This window comes from Anopheles moucheti, chromosome 2, assembly GCF_943734755.1.
Source record: "Anopheles moucheti chromosome 2, idAnoMoucSN_F20_07, whole genome shotgun sequence".
Classification (NCBI taxonomy): domain Eukaryota; kingdom Metazoa; phylum Arthropoda; class Insecta; order Diptera; family Culicidae; genus Anopheles; species Anopheles moucheti.
Window position 1 is genome coordinate 68,682,778 of NC_069140.1, and position 20,552 is coordinate 68,703,329.

General features: G+C 41.8%; 6 protein-coding genes across 8 annotated transcripts in view; 2 read left to right on the forward strand and 4 right to left on the reverse strand.

The window, feature by feature from the left end:
• Positions 1–286: 286 nt before the first annotated feature.
• Positions 287–1,342, reverse strand: LOC128298315 (ubiquinone biosynthesis O-methyltransferase-like). Its single transcript, XM_053034065.1, has 2 exons — positions 1,098–1,342; positions 287–1,021 (listed from the first exon to the last, which is right to left on the reverse strand). Exons 1-2 carry the CDS (start codon positions 1,340–1,342, stop codon positions 379–381), a joined length of 888 nt encoding a protein of 295 aa, XP_052890025.1. The 3' UTR covers positions 287–378.
• A 405-nt stretch (positions 1,343–1,747) lies between these two features.
• LOC128304912 (nucleolar complex protein 2 homolog) lies at positions 1,748–4,841 on the reverse strand. Its single transcript, XM_053042158.1, has one exon. The coding sequence runs from the start codon at positions 4,721–4,723 to the stop codon at positions 1,844–1,846; it is 2,880 nt and encodes a 959-aa protein (XP_052898118.1). The 5' UTR covers positions 4,724–4,841; the 3' UTR covers positions 1,748–1,843.
• A 280-nt stretch (positions 4,842–5,121) lies between these two features.
• On the forward strand, positions 5,122–6,180 carry LOC128296795 (ubiquinone biosynthesis O-methyltransferase, mitochondrial). Its single transcript, XM_053032279.1, has 2 exons — positions 5,122–5,255; positions 5,317–6,180. Exons 1-2 carry the CDS (start codon positions 5,203–5,205, stop codon positions 6,122–6,124), a joined length of 861 nt encoding a protein of 286 aa, XP_052888239.1. The 5' UTR covers positions 5,122–5,202; the 3' UTR covers positions 6,125–6,180.
• LOC128296796 (uncharacterized) lies at positions 6,082–6,767 on the reverse strand. The gene is made up of 2 exons (XM_053032280.1): positions 6,627–6,767; positions 6,082–6,560 (listed from the first exon to the last, which is right to left on the reverse strand). Exons 1-2 carry the CDS (start codon positions 6,734–6,736, stop codon positions 6,218–6,220), a joined length of 453 nt encoding a protein of 150 aa, XP_052888240.1. The 5' UTR covers positions 6,737–6,767; the 3' UTR covers positions 6,082–6,217.
• Positions 6,768–7,095: 328 nt separating this feature from the next.
• On the forward strand, positions 7,096–11,567 carry LOC128306534 (coiled-coil and C2 domain-containing protein 1-like). 2 transcript variants are annotated; one of them, XM_053044072.1, is made up of 5 exons: positions 7,096–7,276; positions 7,369–9,501; positions 9,573–9,724; positions 10,329–10,464; positions 10,556–11,567. In XM_053044072.1, exons 1-5 carry the CDS (start codon positions 7,217–7,219, stop codon positions 10,673–10,675), a joined length of 2,601 nt encoding a protein of 866 aa, XP_052900032.1. In that variant the 5' UTR covers positions 7,096–7,216; the 3' UTR covers positions 10,676–11,567. The 2 variants fall into 2 exon arrangements, with proteins under 2 accessions (XP_052900032.1, XP_052900040.1); XM_053044080.1 differs by having other exon boundaries at positions 10,374–10,464.
• A 158-nt stretch (positions 11,568–11,725) lies between these two features.
• Positions 11,726–20,552, reverse strand: part of LOC128296902 (uncharacterized) — a 47,811-nt gene continuing 38,984 nt past the window's right edge. Inside the window, exons 7-8 of one of the 2 annotated variants that reach the window (XM_053032426.1) lie at positions 18,108–18,317; positions 11,726–12,658 (exon numbers count right to left, since the gene is read on the reverse strand). In XM_053032426.1, the coding sequence (XP_052888386.1) occupies positions 12,404–12,658; positions 18,108–18,317 (465 nt within the window). In that variant the 3' untranslated portion in view covers positions 11,726–12,403. The remainder of the gene's footprint in view (positions 12,659–18,107; positions 18,318–20,552) is intronic. The other variant, XM_053032427.1, reaches the window with a different exon arrangement.

Consider the following 20,552-nt stretch of genomic DNA (forward strand, 5'->3'; position numbering starts at 1 on the left):
TGTTTATTTAATTTATGTGCAATCAAGAAACCACCGGGCCCTCGTGGCAATGCCGGGATACGAAAACATGTTCTTACGATACTGATTCAGACGAGGCCAGAACACCTTGGAGATTCTCAACTGCCAATATTGCGACGTCAAAAACATCACTGATTGTTTTTAATCATCTCTTAAACTACTCCATACATATAATTTTGTTGCTAATTTTTTACCAATAAAAATGTATGTCTTATATGTTCCGACAAATGAACTGTATCAATTTAGATGTCGACAATAATCCTTTTTTTGTATTTTTGCAAGAAATTATACACCATTTTGCTATTAACGATTCATCAATTCCAATTTTCCATACACGTGTCTATGTCGTTGTAGATGTGCCTAATCCTTAACCGCATGTATCGCATACGTAAACCTGTAGAACGGCACCCAAATCCATTCACCTTCCCAGAATTTCAGATAGAATGGTCTCATTTCAATTGTACGACATCCGTACGCCTCTAGGATGGCTTCCGTTTCTTCAGGCGAAATAAACTTCTCATAATCATGCGAGCCCTTTGGCAGTCTCTTCATGATATTTTCGAGAACAACGATTGCGAGAAGCCACGACCAGGTTGTCTTGTTCCACGTGCTGACGAATACTGAACCGCCTGGTTTCAGTACGGCAGCGACATGCTTCAGAAGCGTGCTCTTGTCCACCACATGTTCGATCGTTTCTGACAGTACCACCACATCATACTTTCCAACCGCACTTTGCCAGTGATCCTCGAGCGATTGTTCGTAGTAATGGCATCGGTCTTTAATGTCCGTTTGCTTCTCTGCGTGTGCCTTGGCAACCTCGATCAGGTGTCGCGCTGGATCAATACCGACTACGTTCGCGTGCAGTTTTGCAAGCCCCTCCGAATAGATTCCACCGCCACAACCGACATCCAAGATTGTGACGCCTTTCAAGGCATCCGTAGTGTACCGTTGCTTTCGGTCGAGTTTGCCTGCCTTGATTAGACCTTCCACAACCATTGGAACTCTAAAACGAAACACATTCGAAAGGAGAAATAAATAAGTCAGTTAGGTTATCATGCAATCGGTAATAAGCGTCTTACCTCAATTTATTTAACTTATGCAGCAATATCATGGGCCCGGTCGGTTCCCACCAGTGCGTCGATAGTTGATCAAAGGTGGCAATTTGATCCTCTGCCGTGGGTTTCATCGACAGACCTTCCATCAGGCTGAGAAAAGCAATCGACGCTTTTTCGAAACATTTAGCTATCACGAACTGAAAGAACGATAACACCAGCATGCAGATCACGAATCCTTTCGACTCCATCACAGTATCGGTACTCTCCATTGTTTGCTGCGGCAATAAAAATCCTTTTTTTGATACACTTTAACTGCCCTGAAGCGATCACACGACTGATACAGTTCCACATGCACTGTGCACCTTTTAAAGGGTTATTAAAATCGTTACTTTGAACATTGTTGGGTAATGTGGTGCACTAATTGCACCCCACCGACTGCTTTCGTGATGAGTTTTTGGTCTGACCTAACTGTTCATAACACGCAAAAGATGCACGAATTCGTGTAACAAAACATATCAAGTTAAAAGTCATTCATAACCCAGCTTTTTCGACCTTAACATTGGAAGATAGCATGTGTACTTATTTCGTGTGAATTTACAATCAATACAAAACCAAATTTCTCAACGCTTCTCGCCAAAAGCAATTGATCGTTACATACACTTACAGTTTACATGTACTTTTAAGAGAAAGAATCCCTTAAACCTTATTTATTTATTACCTTTATTACCTTCTTGCAACGAATGGTACAAACGATCTAGGCTAACATCTCCTTAATCATCCCACTCATCCAGTTTTAAATCCTTCACAATATCGACCTGATCCGCATCCGTTCCATCTTCCAATGGATAATCTTCTCCATCGACTTTCTTTTCAGGTTCGCTCTGCTCCTTTGCTGATTTCTTTGCGTTGTACTTTTGGGGTACTTCTTCATCCTCCTCATCGCCCTCCGAGCTCATCTCCGTCTCGTCATCGTCATCTTCCTCCATATCGGACATGGATGCATCATCATATTCGTCACCATCATCATCTTCTTCCATGCCTTCAAATCCGATCTTATCATCATCATCGTCCTCGTCGTCCGATGGGAATAGCGTCACTGGACCGTCTTTTTTCAACTGTGGTTTTTTCTTGAGTTTCTTTAGCGTCGGAAGTTTATAATCGCTGATATTCTCCGAATCCGTAGCATGTCGACGTTTCACTGATTCCGTTTCCTTTGCAACGGTAGCATGGAACTTCGTAAGTGGCGTTCCTTCAGCCCGGACCGTTTCTTCCCAGGCACGGATACGTTCCGTGTCTTTCAACGGTATCTCCAACTTGCTGCGTAGCTTTTCCATAAACTCATAGTTCTCCATCAACTTGTCGCTTAGTTGCTTCATCTTGCGAGAGTACTTGTACTGATGGGTCGCTTTCGTGTACTGACGCAGTTGCAATATGATTGGTAAGACGATCTCTGGATAACCGACCGAGGCGGATTCGTTTGCCGCAAACTCCAACACCAATTCGTAGATCTGATCGATTACGGCATCTTTGAAGGCGTTCTCTTGAATATTTGCCGGTGAAAATCGTAACAAGCAGGTCAGATTGACCGGGCGCATGGACAATTTCTTGTGATGCTCATTGAAGCTATGTGAACGTAGAACCTCTACCAGGAACGGGAGTACCGGTATGTAAATATTGGTTTTTGCATTCAGTTGTATCAGTATGCGACAACAGTGAAAACGTAACGGGAAGTACTGTGCAGAGGGTATCAATTTGATGACGCCGATCGTGATCGAGACAAATGGATAGATTAGCGGTTCGAGCGCCTCTCCATGTGCATGAGCCGCACCGAGCACATCTCCCCAAAGCTTCAACGAGTTGATGTACTGCCAGTTGTAGATGTACTGGAAACTATCCTTTTTCTGCAATATGACTGCATTTCGCAAGTGGATGGCCAGCTGACGAATGTATAAAAACATGTGCTGGTAAGATACATTGAAGTTGAGCAGAAACATCTCTGCTAGCGACCGACGCATAAAGTTGATGTTGGGTAGGGTGTTCGGCGAAACGAATTTGCTATTCTTTATGTACGCCAGATACATCACCTTTAGCACGTTGCTGAGGAAATGGGATTGCTGTGCATGCGTGATCTTTAAGATGCACATAAAAGCTAAAACACGGATTGTTTCCTCATCTGCCGTACTCCAAATGGTGATCAGACGTTTTAGAATCGGTTTCGTTAGGTTCTGGTAACATACCAAAACAGGTGAAAATTGATGCAAATGTTTAAGAAGCACGGACATAATATGTGACGAGGATACGTTGTCGAGCAGATTCGTCAGATCGATCAAGTATGTCTTCAGACAGGCTTTTATCTTCTTGAACCGTCTATCATTTTTCAGATCCTTAAACTGTCGCTTCTCATTCAGCGAAAGGTAGCTGCGGACAGCCGGACCAAGGTATAGGACACACGTTTGCACGATCCCGTTGAATAGCGCCGAACCTTGAACGCGATACGGTGGAATAACGCCTTTATCTCCCGTGATGACGAAAAGTGCCGAATTGAATGCCTTGCAGATGCTCCTGATGCCTTTGACGTGTTTTACCGGTAGACTGGTCAGATCATTTGTCCACGCCTTTAACATTTTAAACGTTACCTTCTTGCCTGGCTTATCGTCTTCGTCATCCTCCATGTCACCCTCCTCTTCATCGTCGTCTTCATCTTCTTTCTCGTCGTCTTCGTTCGGATCAAAATCACTTTCATCACTCGCCACTTCCAACTTATTCGGCAACTCGTGTACGTTTCCCTCGTCGTCGTCAGCTGCCTCTTCATCTGACGAATCGGCGAATTCAGAATCCGATCCTTCCATCTGACCGAATTTTAACAATTTATCATCGTTTTGCTTCAAAAAGGCAAATAGTTCGGGATCAGTAGTTTCTAGTCGAGCGAGTGCCTGCTTGTGTTCCTTTTCCAACTGCTTCATGCCCGATTCTGCCTCTGAACCGTCGGAATCGGACTCTGCCACTGCATCGGAATCTCCTGCAGCAACCCGTTGGTTTTTCTTTTTCTTCGCGTCTTTCCCATTGAGGGTAGACGATGGCTTAGCTTTGCTTTTAATTCTCGTTTCTTTTATCTCCTTATCAGAATTCTTCTTTTTCTTCAGTTTGGTGCTTTTTGGTGCATTATCGGTCATGGCAGCATCTTCAGAATCATCCGGCTGTGACGTTTTGCGTTTTGTCTGTTTGTCGTTTTCATTCACTGCCGGTTTTGGACCCTTCGATGTGATTTTTTTCTCCTTAACTTTTTTATCATGTTCCTTTCCATTTGCATTCGGCATGAGAAGCGCATCTTCGGAAGTAGCCTTTTTCTTCTTTCCATCTAGGAAAACCGTCTGTCCTTTCTGCTTTTTCTTTCCGGTCCCATTAGCGGCAGGTTCTGATTCATCTGTAATCATTGCCAACTTTTTCACCTTTTCTCCAACCTTCGTTTTCATTTTAGCGCTAGTTAGATCCTGCTTGTTTTTTGCCTTTCCAATACCATTCGATTTGATCTTACTCTTCGGTTTCGCTTCAGGCTCATCGTCTCCCACATCCGCATCCATGTTATCCAAGAAGTTGTCCAGTGACATGTTTTGGAAGTCTTCCTTCTTCTTCGACGATTTAATCTTCATTTTAACGATTTAAAGACTAACACTACAACAAAACAATAACGAGAAGTAATTTAATTATTGTAATTTATCAACTTTTCGCGAAGTGTTTTCACAGGCCGGTCGCTATCGCACGTGTTTACCGTTTTGACGTTTTTTGAAGCATGCGTATTTTGACAGCACGTTGAATGTCAAATACAGTGATGCCAGTTGAGTTCGTCTCAAAAATCGCCAAAAATGTTTTTTTTTTCTAAATTTTAATTCTTAAAAATTGTTTGCAGGCTTTTCCGAAAATGAAAAGAATTTTTTTCCTTGAATAAACTGAAGAAAACAAAACGCTTATGCATTTAAATATCACACAAAAATGTAAAGCATATTTTGACTAAATTTTCCTTTGTTGGTGCCAACTGTGAACTGTTCATTGTTTGGAAACAACGAACGAGCGCCGGCGATTAGAATCAAGTCTTGTTTTATCGAGAAAAGTCTCTTTAAAACTGCAAACCATGCTACCTCAGCAAAACATTCGACTTTTTCGCTTCACAGTATTGTTGAAAAGGTAAATTTTCAATTTCATTCGGAGTTGTATAAAATGACGCAATATTTCACATATCTTCTAGAACGTCCCGAAGTTTTTCTTCGCCTTCGGAAACTATTCGCACCCAATACAGCAATGTCGATCAACGGGAGGTGGAAAATCTTTCCAAGCAGTCCACCGAATGGTGGGATCCTCAAGGTCCGATCCGTGGTTTGCACGCCATGAACTCGCTTCGCGTTCCGTTGATTCGGGACGGATTAATTACGACTGGAGCTGTTGAGAAAACGTTTGTTCAAAAACCAAACGTACTCGCGAATCTGAACATTCTCGAGGTGGGCTGTGGTGGAGGAATCTTGACAGAAGCACTTGCTAAATTGCACTCGAAAGTGGTTGGTATCGATCCCAGCGAAAAACTGATCAACGTAGCAAACCAACATGCGCAAGACGATACCTCACTGGCTCCACAACAAATTAAGTATCACGTGGAAACCATCGAGCAACATGCTGCCAAAAATGCTGAACAATATGATGCTGTGGTCGCTTCGGAGGTGTTGGAGCATGTGAATGATAAGGTGGCATTTATCGAGCAGTGTCTGGGTGCACTGAAACCGGGAGGCTCTATGTTTATTACCACGATCAACAAAACGACACCTGCGTGGCTGGGAGCCATCGTTGGCGCCGAACAAGTTTTCAAACTAGTCCCCGAAGGTACTCACGATTGGGATAAGTTCATTTCGCCTATCGATTTGCAACGAATTCTCTCAAGCTACAATTGTAACACAATACTTGTTCACGGAATGTTCTACCAGTTTTGGGCAAATCAGTGGTGCTGGACGAAGAACACTGATATAAATTATGCGCTTCATGCAGTTAAATTGAAAGAACTGTAAGTGTTGTATATTTGTATAATAAAAATAATACGCTATCGCTTATTGTAGAGACTATACGTGAATCGAAATAAAGCAACTAATTTATTAAATGACTCAACTTGCGCGTTTGATGTTTAACGGTAGTGGATGCTGCAGTCGCTTTTTATGGTTATCATACTTCTTGTTCATTGTATGCATTACACTGGAGTAGAACCGGGCCATCTCTGCGTCAGGAACGTCTGTTTCCATCTTTGCCTTCTTAGCCGCTTCCTCTTGCTCACGTTTTGCGACGTCTACACCGGACTCGATTTCAATAATTCGCTCTATTTCTGGATTCATGCCACCGTAGCTGATACGGCCTTCGATCAGATTCTCGCACGGCGCATAGCTAGGTTCTATAACATACTTTACTGTTTCCGATAACATTTTATCCGTTATTTCACTAGCATACAGCGCCCTGAAAAGAGGACACATTTGTAGCTGGTACAAATATTTCATTTATTGTTTTAATCACTGTGCTTACCGTCCTCGTTCATTTTCTGCTTCTTTGTCTAGCTTTTCCTTGGTTCGTGACATAAATTTCATTTGCAAAATACCCTTCGAAAGCTGTACTTTATTCATTTTCGTAGACATTTTTAAGCTATTTCGCGTGATCTTGCAGTGAAAACAATTATGAGAAGTTTGTCAACAAATACGACATGTGCGAGGATGTTGACATTTGAGTTGTCAATTCCGTAACCGGTTAACCGGTTCAGACGTTTTTACAAACAGATTATAAAAAAAAAGTGTATTCCATCCACAGAAGGCATTACGAAAGGGCTGAAAGGGATGAATCGAAACTGCAATGTTTAAGTTTTTTCCAATTTGTTTTGTATGAGATATATCGGTCTCCAAATTCCAACGTATTATTTGAATAACCGGTCCAATTTCCAAACGGTCGTCATTTTCACGCACCTGTCATGTGCAATCAAAACAAAAGAGCGATCGCTATTTCGATAGTACGCTCAAAACAAGACGCATGTTAAATTTCTGTGCAGTGAAAAGGACCTTCGCAGTCATTAAAAGTGCAATTAGTGTTTGTGTTTAATGCACGGTCTGTGATTGTGTTGTACAATGTTTAGTTTCAGCAAACCAACGCCACCAAAGCGTGAACGAACGCGAAATCCTGCGGAGGTAAGTTGGTAGAGTGAGAGCAATCATACGACAGCTGCCGCATTAGTCACCACCTTATGTGTTTCTTTGTGCTTTTTCGAACGCGTTAACAGTTTGGAATATTCGGACTATCGAACGACGTCTCAGGTCTTGGCGATGATGTAGATGATGCAAGTGATCCAGATGACGATGCTTTAGAAGCAGAACTGGCTGCCATTACGGCTGGAATGGGTGGCGTTCGAAAGCCGAAACCAAAAACAAATCAGAAAGGAATTGTGGCACCACAAGAGTTGGATGCTATGGTTGCGGCTAGTTTGCGAGACGTCGGTAGCGACGAAGATGCGTCCGATGATGACGACGATGACTCGGATTTGATGAACGAACTGTCAGCAATTACGGGAGGCACGGTCGAATATGAAGACAATCGGTCTGAAGAGGATGTTGCAAAGTCTAAACCTCCTGCAGCTGCTCCAAGGAAAAGTTCATCGAATGAGGAATTGGTTGCTCTTCTTAAAACACGTGTGGCAATGTATACACAGGCCGAAGAGGGTGCTAAGAAAGCGGGAGATTCCGGCAAAGCTAGACGGTTTAATCGTGGGCTTAAAACACTCAAAGACCAATTGCGATTGGCCGAAGCTGGAAAAGCAGTCGATCAAAGTGAAATACCTCCGGAAGTGAGCGTAAAATTAGCAGCACCATCAAAAGATGCTACGGATGATACATCAAAGCCTGCTACTGCTCCTGTTCGTCCAGCGCCTCCACCTCCATCAACGGTCACTCCTACTCCAGATGAGCCAGGACCCTCCCGATCGGCCCCACCTGTGCCACCAAGGCGTGAGGTAAAGCCACCACCGATGCCCGCTCCGTTATTGCAAGATACGGCTGCGAAGGGAAATCCTAAGCTAACCCTGCTGAATGAGAGAAAGCAACTCTACAAGCAAGCAGCACTAAATGCGAAAAAAGCAGGAAATAACGAACAAGCGATGGCGTACGTAAAGGTTCTGAAACAGTTCGATGTGGTAATTCGTGCCGTGGAGAACGGTGAGGAGGTAGATCTTAGTAGAATGCCACCGCCACCCAGTGAGTTTAACACCGCGCAGACTAGCCAACCAGCAGTGCCTTCCGATAGTAAAGCGAAACAAGACGAAAAGATGCAGAAGGAAGCGGAAGTACCATCACCATCCGTTTCTACTACGAATACAGAACAACCGGCTGAAGAAGAAGAAGAGGAAGAGGAAAACTTAATTCAAGCTTCCAGTGTAATGGAAGCACTTGAACAGCGATTGGAAAAGTATATATCCGTCGAACAGGCGGCAAAAGATGAGGGCAACAGTTCGAAAGCCCGTCGAATGGGAAGAATCGTGAAGCAATATCAAGACGCGATAAAGATGCATAAGGCTGGGAAACCGATTCCCATCGATGAGTTGCCGACTCCTCCGGGCTATGGGCCAATACCAGTCGACGGGCCTCCGAAGCCTCCGGTACCAGTTGTGGCTAAAAAACCTGCTCCTTCTATACCGCAGAAACCTCAAGTTGCATCGCCGCTAGTACCGGCAGCAGAGTCAGTGCCAGGATCCAGTAAGAGCTCACCGAAATCAGCTACTCTGTTCGATAAACAGTTAAACCTTTTACTCGAACGTCACCGTGAATACAAGCAGGCAGCTATCGAAGCGAAAAAAGCGGGCGATCTGGACGAAGCGAAGGAATGTTTGCGAGTATTTAAGGGGCTGGAAAAGCTGATAGAGGTAGCGCGTGCTGGTGGTAGGGTAGATTTGACAACGGTTCCGATTGCGCCCTCGAAACGGAACGCACTCGAGGCCTCCTTCACTATCGTGAACTCCGAGGACTGTGATCAGGTGGGGGGAGATAATGAGCAAACTGGTGCCGATCAGGGCGATGAGGGTGAGACACGCATACGGCTGGAGGAGCAACTATCGAAGCAGTTGATAATTTGCCGGAATACTCGTGATCATCATCGTGCAATGGGAGATATTGCGGGAATGAACAAATTTGAAAATCTCGCCCTCAACGTACAGAAAGATCTCGATCTGGTGCGACTGATTCACCGGCAGGGTTTACCGCTGCCAAAGTTCCACTATGAAAAGTTGCAATTTAATGTGGTGAAATGCCACACGGATCTGTCGGATAATGAGGTCGAGATATGTGTGGTGCGCGGAATCAATTATAACGTGCCCAATCCGAAGGATGTTGATACTTACGTTAAGTTTGAGTTTCCTTATCCACAGGTAACGTTTGATGTTCAATGATCATATGCAATGCAGATTTTAATTTATTCGGTTTATTCATTGCAACACAGGAAGACCCATTAAAGGGAAGGACGAACCTCGTGAAAGACACTCACAGTCCTGAGTACAACTACCAGCAAACGTTCGAAATCCAACGCAGCCAGCGCAACTGTCAACGCGTATTCAAGCGACATGCGCTGAAGTGTGAAGTCTTTTCGAAGGGGTAAGATGTATTTCGGTTATACTACACTAGAAAGCTTTTGATGCTTTATCCACTAACCATTCCGTGAAATGTTGTAAATTGCTCAAATAACACTGACACTGATAATGCAAAATTAGCAAGCTAGCAAGTCCCGAATCGAAGCTCCTGTTTCATTAGACGGTTTTAATTTGGGAAGGAACATCACTTTTGTCTGGAACTTGTTAACCACTGTAGCAATATACCGTAAAAAATGGTTGGTCCGATCCCATCCTTTCAGCTTGCATTGAATACACCCGTAGATCTTTGCATGTCCTTTAGCATTCCATTAGAACATGCCGTACGCCATTGTCTAGTGGCTTTTTATTCTATAGTGTGTTTTTTTTCTTCCCCTTTCATTTTATTGTACGCACAATACGTATTGTGCAATGGTACATTTTTTGTTGTTGTTCGGTGTACTACAATGCTTGGCACGATAAACAAAAAAAAAAACAACCACGCACATGTTTTGTGCATGTCCTTCTTGCTACGCGGCACACGGTTGTACCGTGCACATATATCGTGTGTGCATTTTGTGTACGTGTTCATTTTGCTTGTAATGACGGTGATTCGCCCTGCTGCTACCTAGCTGCTGCTGTCACGGTGCATCAACTGGACTTTTCTCCTGTTTCAGTGGTTTCCTGCGCTCAGACGTGCTGATCGGAACGGTGACGGTCAAGTTGCAGCCGCTGGAGACGCAGATCGAAATCCACGATTCATTTCCGGTGAGTAGCAATAGACACTAGCGCATAAGCTCATTTCCAACCGGATTCGATTTTCGCGTGCTGCATTCTCATCGCTTTCACGTGCTTGCAGCTAATGGACGGGAGGCGTACGGTCGGTGGTAAGCTCGAGGTCAAAATACGTGTCCGTAATCCCATCCTGACGAAGCAAATCGAGCAGATTAACGAACGTTGGGTGGTGCTCGATTCATAGACACACTTCCGGGACGACGAATGACTTCCGTTTCGAGATGGCGCGACACACACGCGGGACTTGAAATCCTGAACCAAATTACCGAACTATGTGTACGTATGTGTCTGTGTTTGTATGTGTATATGTGTGTGTGAACCGTTCCAAGGAGGGTACTGGTATGAAAATGCAACAACGAAACGTTTTGTGCAACGGATTGTGCGAAATGTAGTTGAATAAATTAAATGCGTACGCCGCTTTGGCTTTGTATTTTGGACAGACCGTGCAAACCGATTTCGGTCGATGTTAGAATGTGATATTCAAGGAAACCGCTCGCCCGTAGCACTGGGTCAACGCGAGAAACCAACCGTGTGCTATATTTGTGGGGTTTTGCCGGTATCAATTGAATTGAATACAACTACCATCGCGTTCGCTTCTTGAATTACTGCTTGGTATGGGAGCTTGAATCGCGCATGGACATGGCAGTACGTCACAAAGCATAAAGTATGTCCATTTGGCTAATTTGATACTGCACGATGGTGTTACACAGTGCAGAAGACAATGAAACGAACACGCTTACGGTTATCTAATTGTTAGGTATGAAACGAACTTCAAAGAAGAGATACAGTGCAAACCAAAACTCGCACATGCAAAATGAGTCTCGTAACGCTTTTACGTTTGGGTAACATATAATGAAAAAGAAACAATACTTTGTATTACGGTTTTTGATTTTAGTTGAAGTGTAAATTCAAAATTTCATTTAATTCGTTACCAGAAGGTCAGCAATACTTTTTGCTTTTATGTATTTATCAGTAGAAAAAACACTATGCGAAGGTGGAAAACTGTTAACAATTTTCAACATCAAATCAATCTGTAATATGCAAGATTAAATAAAACATGTGATTAAGTACCAGTTAATAAAGCTACGAGGTGAAAAGTGTTAATATTTTAAAAGAAAGAAAGGAAAATTTCTAAGCTAAAAAAACATAACCGTACAAGGTTGTACTTTTATTAGATGAAAATTCATGCTTTTAACATCATTAACAATATGTTTAATCACTAATATAACCAGGATGCAATGTGCGACTATTTCATTTTTTAAATAAAATGTACTGTTGCACATAGAGAACGATTAAATAGCAAAATTTGAAACATGCATTAGACGACATGCATAAGTAGTTACTTATTTGGAATAATGCGTAACGTATCATTAAAGTGCCTAATCATTAAGGGTATAAAGGTGTGTTATCGTTTCTCAATTGGATACATAAATGCATCATATGCGGTTTGTAAGCTATTCACAGTGCAGACTGTACAAGCAGTGTGACCTCAAACATCTGTTACCTTCAACGAAAGCGTTTACTTGGCACAATTCAAACTAAACTCAGCCGTTCTCATCCAGTGAGTACGCGGGAAGGAAATAGAAAAATCTGTGCAAACCGTACGTCACGGTCTGTGTTCGATAAATAAGGACCAACCTTCCTGCTTGGTTCGATTTTGTTATTCTTTTTAAACTGTTCTTTCTAACCTACGCAAAACGATCATTCGCCCGAAATTCCACGTGCATGAAATGGGGCGTCACTTACTGCCGAACAGCCCGAATCGTCTGTCCGTGTCAGTTCATCCAATTCCACGAAAGTTCCACTTCCTTCCGGTAAATTCCACCGTGCCTTGCGTGCGATTTCCGGCCACGCTGTTTGGAACTCCAGCACCGTCACGTGGCCAGAAGTATACTGTACTCCTACCGCCCGCCTACAGCGGACCGAGCGATATATTGAGGCACATTCCGAACGTTAGCACACCGATGAAGCAGACGAGCACGAGAAAGCACAGATAGTGGGCGCTGACGGGCATCCGGAACAATTTGGCTGACATCTTTAGCGAGGACGCGTACAGCAGCACGGTGTTCAAATCTTCGGACGACGTGTTCCGGTGAACGAACGGGCGAATGCTTATCAGATGGCCGCAGGATTGCGTTTGACGGCAGGTGACGGTAAGGCTGGCGGCCTGTCGAAGAGAACGGCGAACGGTGTGTGAGTGGGAGTGAGGCTAACGCAAGGCAGAAAAAGCTACCAAAGCGGCACACAATACGGACGCCCAATTTACGTTCCTTTGCGGAGATTTTTATTGGCTGGTGTGATGCTGGAATGATAGCGATTTTCGAAGCCGGCAGGCCCATTCGGAATGGTTTCGTTAGCCGTAGAATTAAAATTCTTCCCAGAGATTAATATGACAGTAAGCGGAGTGAGGATTTTATCAACAAACTGTTCTAAACTATCCATTGAATCCCTGCGTGGTCCTTTCTGTTCTGTTATTGTGTTAGTTTGAACTACGCAAAATTGTATGATGAATCGTTAGGAGTATTTGCAAATCAATTCCAGACAAATGTTTCATTTAAACGATGACAATCAATGTACTTCTTGTTTCTAACAAACAAATGCGAAACCTAAATTTTCAGGTAATTCCAGATCGATGCAGCGATACAGCAATTGTACGATTTTATGAATCGTACCAATTTTGGTTTGGCATCATGTATTCCAAGGTTCTTGATTGAAAAACAGGAAACTTGGCCACAATACTGATCGAATCTGCTATTATAAAGAAACGATACTGAAATGTTAAACGATCAAAGTATGCCCAATAGTTATTCACTTAGGGACTATAGATATATTCACGCTGTTATTCGTATGTTGGTGAAGACCGCTTGGTGAGCAATTGCGCAATAACAATTGAGTTTACCAATTGTACAGTACAGTAAAACAGTTAGACTGGATTGGAAATCAATATAAACAATCATTCGACTACCCGTGTATCGCGAATTACGCGAACTTGAGATACGAGAATGTGAAAATTTTGACAGTTTTGTGTAGCTTTTCTTTGTGAAATTATTTTATTTTTGGTCAAATTTCAATTTTTTTGAGATACGTAGCATTTTACTATTATAAAAAAATACTTTTGCCAAACTTTGACGTTAATTGTCGATATAAATGATGAAATATCAATTTTGGATGTGCTTCGTAACGTGCAAAGAAGTATTAGATTCCTGAATATTTCAATAAAAGATTTTTAACTAATTGTTGACTCTATTGCGACTGGTCGATTCAGTAATGGAGTGTCCAGAATTAGAAAAACCATCTCTAATTGTAAAACGAATAGATTCGATTAGACATACAGATAGATTATAAAATCGACATGATTCTCTGATTTATAATAAAGTTTGAACTTATTGTACTGTTTCTTGGTTTTCAACGAACATTAACTGAATAAAGTGATTGAAATTTGTTGAAAAGCTTTACAGAAGGAAAAGGTGTACATAATGGCAAAGGTGGATATGATTAACTTCAAGGCACTGCTTGAAAGCTATCGACATTATTATTATTATTATTATTATTATTATTATTATTATTATTATTATTATTATTATTATTATTATTATTATTATTATTATTATTATTATTATTATTATTATTATTATTATTATTATTATTATTATTATTATTATTATTATTATTATTATTATTATTATTATTATTATTATTATTATTATTATTATTATTATTATTATTATTATTATTATTATTATTATTATTATTATTATTATTATTATTATTATTTATTTCATCGCACATGCACGTGTCTTAATGAATACTTAGTTGGTAATGTGACAAAAAGACAACGGACCTAACAAGACGAGTTGGACATTGATGGACAGAAACGGAGACGTTCGCGAAATGCCGGATGGGAAATACCAAAGTCATACACATTGTAATTAGCGTTAAAACTGTACACATTACATTAACGGGATCTGTTTGACCGAAAGTGGTTCTATATCGCGTCGTTTTAATTATTTCCCGTTGTCTAAGTCTCCTGGACTCGACAAAAAAGTTGGTGGAGCTAAGAAGGGCCGGTGCATCAATATCGTTACCGATGAGGCCAGCAACAAACATACATTGAGCCATTGTCCGTCGTACCGTCAATGGCTGAAGTCCCAAGAGCAGGCATCGTGCTGCGTAGTCTGGGCGTGTGTCGTTGGCTCTCCAGGGAAGAAGCCTAATGGCAAACCGCTTCGATGCGTTGGCTCCAGGCATGTATTAAAGGACACCAAACTATACTGGCGTACTCTAGGATTGGTCGGACCAACGAACAAAATAGGATTTTTACGCACATGGGGTCACGGAAATCTTTAGTCACTCGAAATAGTAGGCCTAGCGTCTGATTACCACGGTTAATTCGATTTGTCATATGGGGTCTAAAACTGTTAAGAACGACACCTAAGTCTCTAACACTATCCGCACGTTGCAATAACCTATTCTCAATGTTGTAGTCAAAGAGAATGGCAGATCTGCATCTTGAGAAGGACTTTACTTGACATTTGTCGATGCACAGTAGCAGTGAGTTAAAGTCATAAAGTACAGCCCCAGTTTCCACTCCAATAAGAAGTATTAGTCGAAAACCAATCAGTGTTTAGTGAATGGTACTATCATCTTAGACAGGGATCGATACACCTTTCACGGAAGAGACCAGATGTAGCAAAACTCAATTCAGATGTTGCAAACCAGTTACTAAAAGGAAGTTTCAGCTAAATAAAAGGTTTGATCAAAAACCTCTAATAAACCCTTTCTTTTTTAAAGTGAAGACTACAAACTTGTCGGCAGTGAGTTCCTAAACATGAATTTTTAAAACGTTATATGGCTTAAGACCGTTAGGATTCATTGGGAATTTCAAAAATTTCTCAAATATTCGATCTAATTTTGTCATTTTGAAGCCGATGTGCGATAGCATTACGCTGAAGATATGACCACGTAACAAAGATTAAGTTTTTAGTAAGCTTTATGCAATGTACAATCGAATGTGTACTGAACTGTGCGATAATGCAACCGTAGTCAACTTTCCGAGTTAATTGATCTTAGGAAAAAATATCGCAAGGTTTGACCCAATGGTCGAACTTTAACGACCCCTGCAAAGAACTTATTACATTCCAAGAACTCGTTACAATCAATTCAAAACAGATGAAATTTGATGCATTTAAAGATTATGTTAACATATCGAAAGTGGGTTGTTGGGCATTTAATCTTTCATGCTCATAACCACCTACATCATTCTAATCTCTTTGTGTTGGAAGTTCAACAGTTCTTCACATGAACAAATGTGAAGAAACCGAAACTTGAATCAATAATGCTATAGCCCCCTAATGGATGGATGTTCGTACCTCGACGTATTAAAATACTTCCCGAGAAATTGATGATTGGTTAAATTTCGCTATATGCTCGACAAAAATTGATATCACATCACGAATCAATTTGCAAAATTCACTATAAACCCGTTAATTATAGAATCAATACTAGCTGCTATGCTGAGGTAAATGATTAAAATTACATTTGTAAGGCTACGATCAAATGCATAGAAATTCCACTTTCAACGTTCAGTATGTTTGATGGGCAATGGTTTGGTCGACGAAATTTAATATCAAATGCCAAATCATCAATTACTAGTCGAATTACTCAGCCGCGGTTCACAAACATCATGCAACGATCTAGCTCAACTTCATAACCGCCGTGTACGGGTATCGTAACCTCAGAAACAATGATCGGTACAAAATTGTTGCAACGTAGCACCGGTTGATTAATTTTCAACTATAGCGCATGATTATGGAGATGGTTCGAACCTTGCGCAATATTTAATTGTCACTGGAATGAAATTCGCGTTGCTGTTTCGGAACTGAATGTTTGCCAATGCTGCTGTTACCATCATCCCTGTATGGCGTGCAGTGTCAGCCAATGGTGCAATGTCAGTGTGTAGTGCGCTGCGACAGTGGCTTCCATAAAACCCCGGAGGTCCTGGCGTAGGTTAACAGTCCGGTGGAAAATGGTTCCGTTTAATTAGCTATTAATTAGTCAGCACCCTCATGATAGGATAGGTTATGGTACGTCTTCCAGGTAGCTCCAGCGGTGTCTGCCTATCAAACACGGCCAGAACATCCACCACGAATCGGCCATTTCGCACATTCGGATACCATTATGGACTGCAAATGTGCGTGTGTTGCCTATTAAATGTGGCAGATTCACGAGGGTTTCCGGGCGTGGTGTTTGTGTTGAGCAGTAAAACTCAATTCACACAGGAAGTGAACGAGCCGGAATGACAAAAAAAAACACACACAGCTCGACACAGTGCACCGCATACCTGCATCATTCGACCAGGCCACCAAGAAGAGTGAACGCTGTGCAAAGTTATGCTAATTCAATTCCGCCCACATTTTCGACCGGCGGATCAGCAGTTTTGTCGGCTTTACGTCATCATTGTTGGTAGTGGATGCAAACCTAGGTTTGCAGGAACGCAGGAATAAAAGGGGAAAAACCCTACGCACGCCTTTTTGAAAGCGCACCCGCACCGGCATTGACCACGAATAGTGCTTTGAGCGACTGTTTGAATGAAATCGGGATTAGGGCAAATGATTTTCGGCTAACGCAAATTGAAAGTGGACGAGCTGTGGGTGACCGCGCCTTTTGGGTATATTCACACAATTAGAGATAATTTACGTATAGGCATACATTGCATTTGAGTGACACAAAACAGACTAAAGCCTTGTGAAACAGATGATTTGGAGGGTTTAGCTGATTATTAAAAGGAAATGAAGAGAGGGATCGTATTGCGCTGTCGGGATAAGCTTGGGTGAATTCAAATTCATGTTTTGTCTCAGTAGTGGACGCAATTAATTATTCAAAAAATATCGCAAAACGGCGTATTATTAAAGTTGCAAATTGTCATTAATTATTGGGAGTATCTACGGGAGGGATTAGTGATACAGCTAGGAAATAAATTTGCACATTAAACTATTTATGAGAGCAGCCATATGGCATTTATGTTCATGAATGCCTTACTAACCTTGCAGATGGCTGCACGACAACAGCTTAATCACAAATAAACCAATGGAGCATACAAAATACTTGACTAGTCACGCGTACTCAACGTCCGGAGTGCGAGCACTAACGAGCTTCTACTTATACGCATCAGCCCGACAATGCTTTCGCGGTCAGTGCATCAAACATCGATTTCTGTAATCAATCTGCATTGTGCGGTCCCCGTCCGAGCATCGCCATCAACATATGGTGCGCTGGTGAGCCACACATCGTGCCACTCTCATCGAACGATCCCAATTTCCTCACGGGACTTTACGGTCTAATTGCACGCTAACTAGAACAAGGCCTGCACACAGACGCCGCGCGCGTATGTTGTGCCATTCATCTGCCCGCCTACCCGAGGCTCAATGTTAATCCTTGAGGTAAGTTAACCCCGTTACCAACCTAACCCGGTTAAGGGGTAACGCACGATGCTCGCACATAACCCACGCAAAGCCCTTTTACAACGCGCTCAAACGACGGTTCGCTAGTGATTAGATGATCCGACGGGATTACAGACCGGCTTACAGGGTTTGCCGTGACCACTCGGATGAGCTTACCTGGAAGAACGGCATCAGTGCGATGACCAGCCAGAGCAGAATGTTGGCGAGGCTTGCGGTGAAGATGTTAATCGGACAGGCCGTCATATCGTGGAACAGATGCGCCACGCTCGACACGGCGTAGCTGAGGTTTAGCACGGTTAGGCTCGCGACCGGCAGCGAGATTTTTGTGTTCAGATGGTGAAGCAACTTCCGGAACTCGCAGATTTCCTGTTTATTTTCACACAGGCAGCGCAGCGTACAGGAGTTGAATCGGCGGGAAATGTAGAGCAAAACATGGAAGTGCAGAATGACAAAAAAAGAAGATTTGATCCAAATCAGGTCGGTCACGATGTGGGTAATAAATATAATGATGAAAAAATACATAAATTAAACGAAAGTAAGCCTGACTGCGGCAACTACTACTGCCGTTAGGAACGCCATGCGTTCGTACTTTCGTTTTGATCGCTAACGAGATACCTGGAAGGACTGGAAGGATTAGACTAATTAAAAATCCTTACTGGTACAATCATGCGGCGATAAGGTAACATCGAGGGATAGAAGTTCATTTTTCTCAAACGAATATATTTAGATACCTTTTGGGAAGGAGTCTTTCTATTTTGTTCTAATTTAAATGCAAAATTATCCGTTTAATCATATTCGACGTATTGAATAACATAAACTAATTTCTCTACAATATGGAGAGTGTTAGTGATCTAATAATATAGTGTTTTATTATATTTTCATCTTTTTTCAGTTTAGCGGAGATTTTATACTGAATTGCATTTCAATTAACTAATTGTACAGCCTGCAATGTAGTGCACTTTTAATCCCATAAATAATTTATGCTAGATTAGATTAAATTCATAAAACAAGTTGTTATTAGCTGGACCTTTAACAGGTTTTAAAATTAATGTAAATTTTACTTTTTAATACCCTCCATCTTCTTCAATCTGCCATCTTCCATCTTGCACTTATGAATTGAAGAAGGGGAATATGTATTATTATTATGTATTATGAATATGTATTATGTGGTATTATGTAGTGCATTTAATTTTAATTTAAGTTATTGAAACTTTACATGTATTCAAAATCAGTCTTATTATTTTTTTATGTTTTTTCCAATGTGATCTAGAAGTTATAGCTAAATATTTCACCTTTAATTTGTTCTTTTCAAATAATAGTTCATATCACCGTTTCGTTGATACTGTTTTTACACGTAATAAGAATCGTACGCCAATTAGCGCAATATTTATGAATTCATCGTACCAAAATCAGATTAATGTGTACGAGTAATCCCGACGGTTATAATTTTTGTTGGAATCTTCACCATCCTACACCTAAACGTGCCATCATTCACAAACATTTGTTCAATTTTTGCATCCACCCATAATTGGTCGGGGTGTTGGACGTATGGAACCATCTAAACGCAAGAATTTTCCAATGCTTGATAGCGCGGCAAACCGCAGGGCAGGAATATACCCATGTCCAACGGTAAAGCCTACCGGCCCGAACGCATAGAACGGTCTGGATCTGTTGATTTATTTATTCGATAGATTATGATAGTGATTATGCGGAAAATATCTATAATTGAATGGTCGAATTAGCGCCCGGTACTACGGAGCCGACGGGCTTCGACGTGCATGGGCGCAACGCAGCAACGTATCGCTTTTCCTACTTGGCTGATGCGCTACGTTTCCCGCACGAGCTCGTACCCTGTGCTTCTCAGACTGAAATGAAATTACTTCCCATTCCGAAAAATTCCAGCATTACGGAGGGATACATTGCAGGGAAGGAACTTCTCACGTTAATTACAAGCGTACCATGGCCACGACCGGCTAGACCGGACCAATCGTTGTAATGAGAAAATGTATAGGAGAAAATTTCGATAAATTTTCCGATGGGCAAATTTGTCCTCTGGGCGGTACGGAGTCCGCCAGGACGCGGGGTCTGTTATGCAGCTGTGGCGTTGGTTGCTGGTGCGATCGAGGCATACTTTTAGCAACGAAAGCATTTAATTGAATTCCTGCGCGACCGACGCGAATATTTATGCCGATTATCGGGAGAACGCATCGTAGATTTCGGGTGCTGATTGTTTCCGGCTACAATTACACAAATCATGTGTACGTAAAGCTTGTTTAACTTCTTTCTACACGTGAACTTTGAAGTCCGGCAGAATGAGTGGTTTTTGCTCTGGCAAAACCAATTGAATGCATAATATGACTTGTTATGGATTAAGGTTTTGTTTAAATCAGTTTTATCTGTTCAAATAGAAATAAAGAATATTAGAATAAATCTTGAAACCTTTTATACTTCAACTCCTCCACTAATAAACCTTTAGAAATTGTACCAATTTGCTTACCATTCCCTAAGCGATTTCAAACTTTACCACAGTGTGGTAGGATGGGGTGGCTTTGCCTGCGACCGGTATCATTTCGAAGAACATTTTCCTCAAATAAAGACCGT

What these genes read in the sequence shown, in the direction of transcription:
- LOC128306534 (XM_053044072.1), top strand. Translation starts at nt 7,217, where the DNA reads ATGTTTAGTTTCAGCAAACCAACGCCACCAAAGCGTGAACGAACGCGA. An exon ending in GAACGCGAAATCCTGCGGAG is followed by an intron (nt 7,277 to 7,368) that starts GTAAGTTGGTAG and finishes ACGCGTTAACAG; the next exon opens with TTTGGAATATTCGGACTATC. An exon ending in AAATCCACGATTCATTTCCG is followed by an intron (nt 10,465 to 10,555) that starts GTGAGTAGCAAT and finishes ACGTGCTTGCAG; the next exon opens with CTAATGGACGGGAGGCGTAC.
- LOC128298315 (XM_053034065.1), bottom strand. Translation starts at nt 1,342, where the DNA reads ATGGAGAGTACCGATACTGTGATGGAGTCGAAAGGATTCGTGATCTGC. An exon ending in CATAAGTTAAATAAATTGAG is followed by an intron (nt 1,022 to 1,097) that starts GTAAGACGCTTA and finishes GTTTCGTTTTAG; the next exon opens with AGTTCCAATGGTTGTGGAAG.
- LOC128296795 (XM_053032279.1), top strand. Translation starts at nt 5,203, where the DNA reads ATGCTACCTCAGCAAAACATTCGACTTTTTCGCTTCACAGTATTGTTG. An exon ending in TTCACAGTATTGTTGAAAAG is followed by an intron (nt 5,256 to 5,316) that starts GTAAATTTTCAA and finishes CATATCTTCTAG; the next exon opens with AACGTCCCGAAGTTTTTCTT.
- LOC128304912 (XM_053042158.1), bottom strand. Translation starts at nt 4,723, where the DNA reads ATGAAGATTAAATCGTCGAAGAAGAAGGAAGACTTCCAAAACATGTCA.
- LOC128296796 (XM_053032280.1), bottom strand. Translation starts at nt 6,736, where the DNA reads ATGTCTACGAAAATGAATAAAGTACAGCTTTCGAAGGGTATTTTGCAA. An exon ending in GCAGAAAATGAACGAGGACG is followed by an intron (nt 6,561 to 6,626) that starts GTAAGCACAGTG and finishes TCCTCTTTTCAG; the next exon opens with GGCGCTGTATGCTAGTGAAA.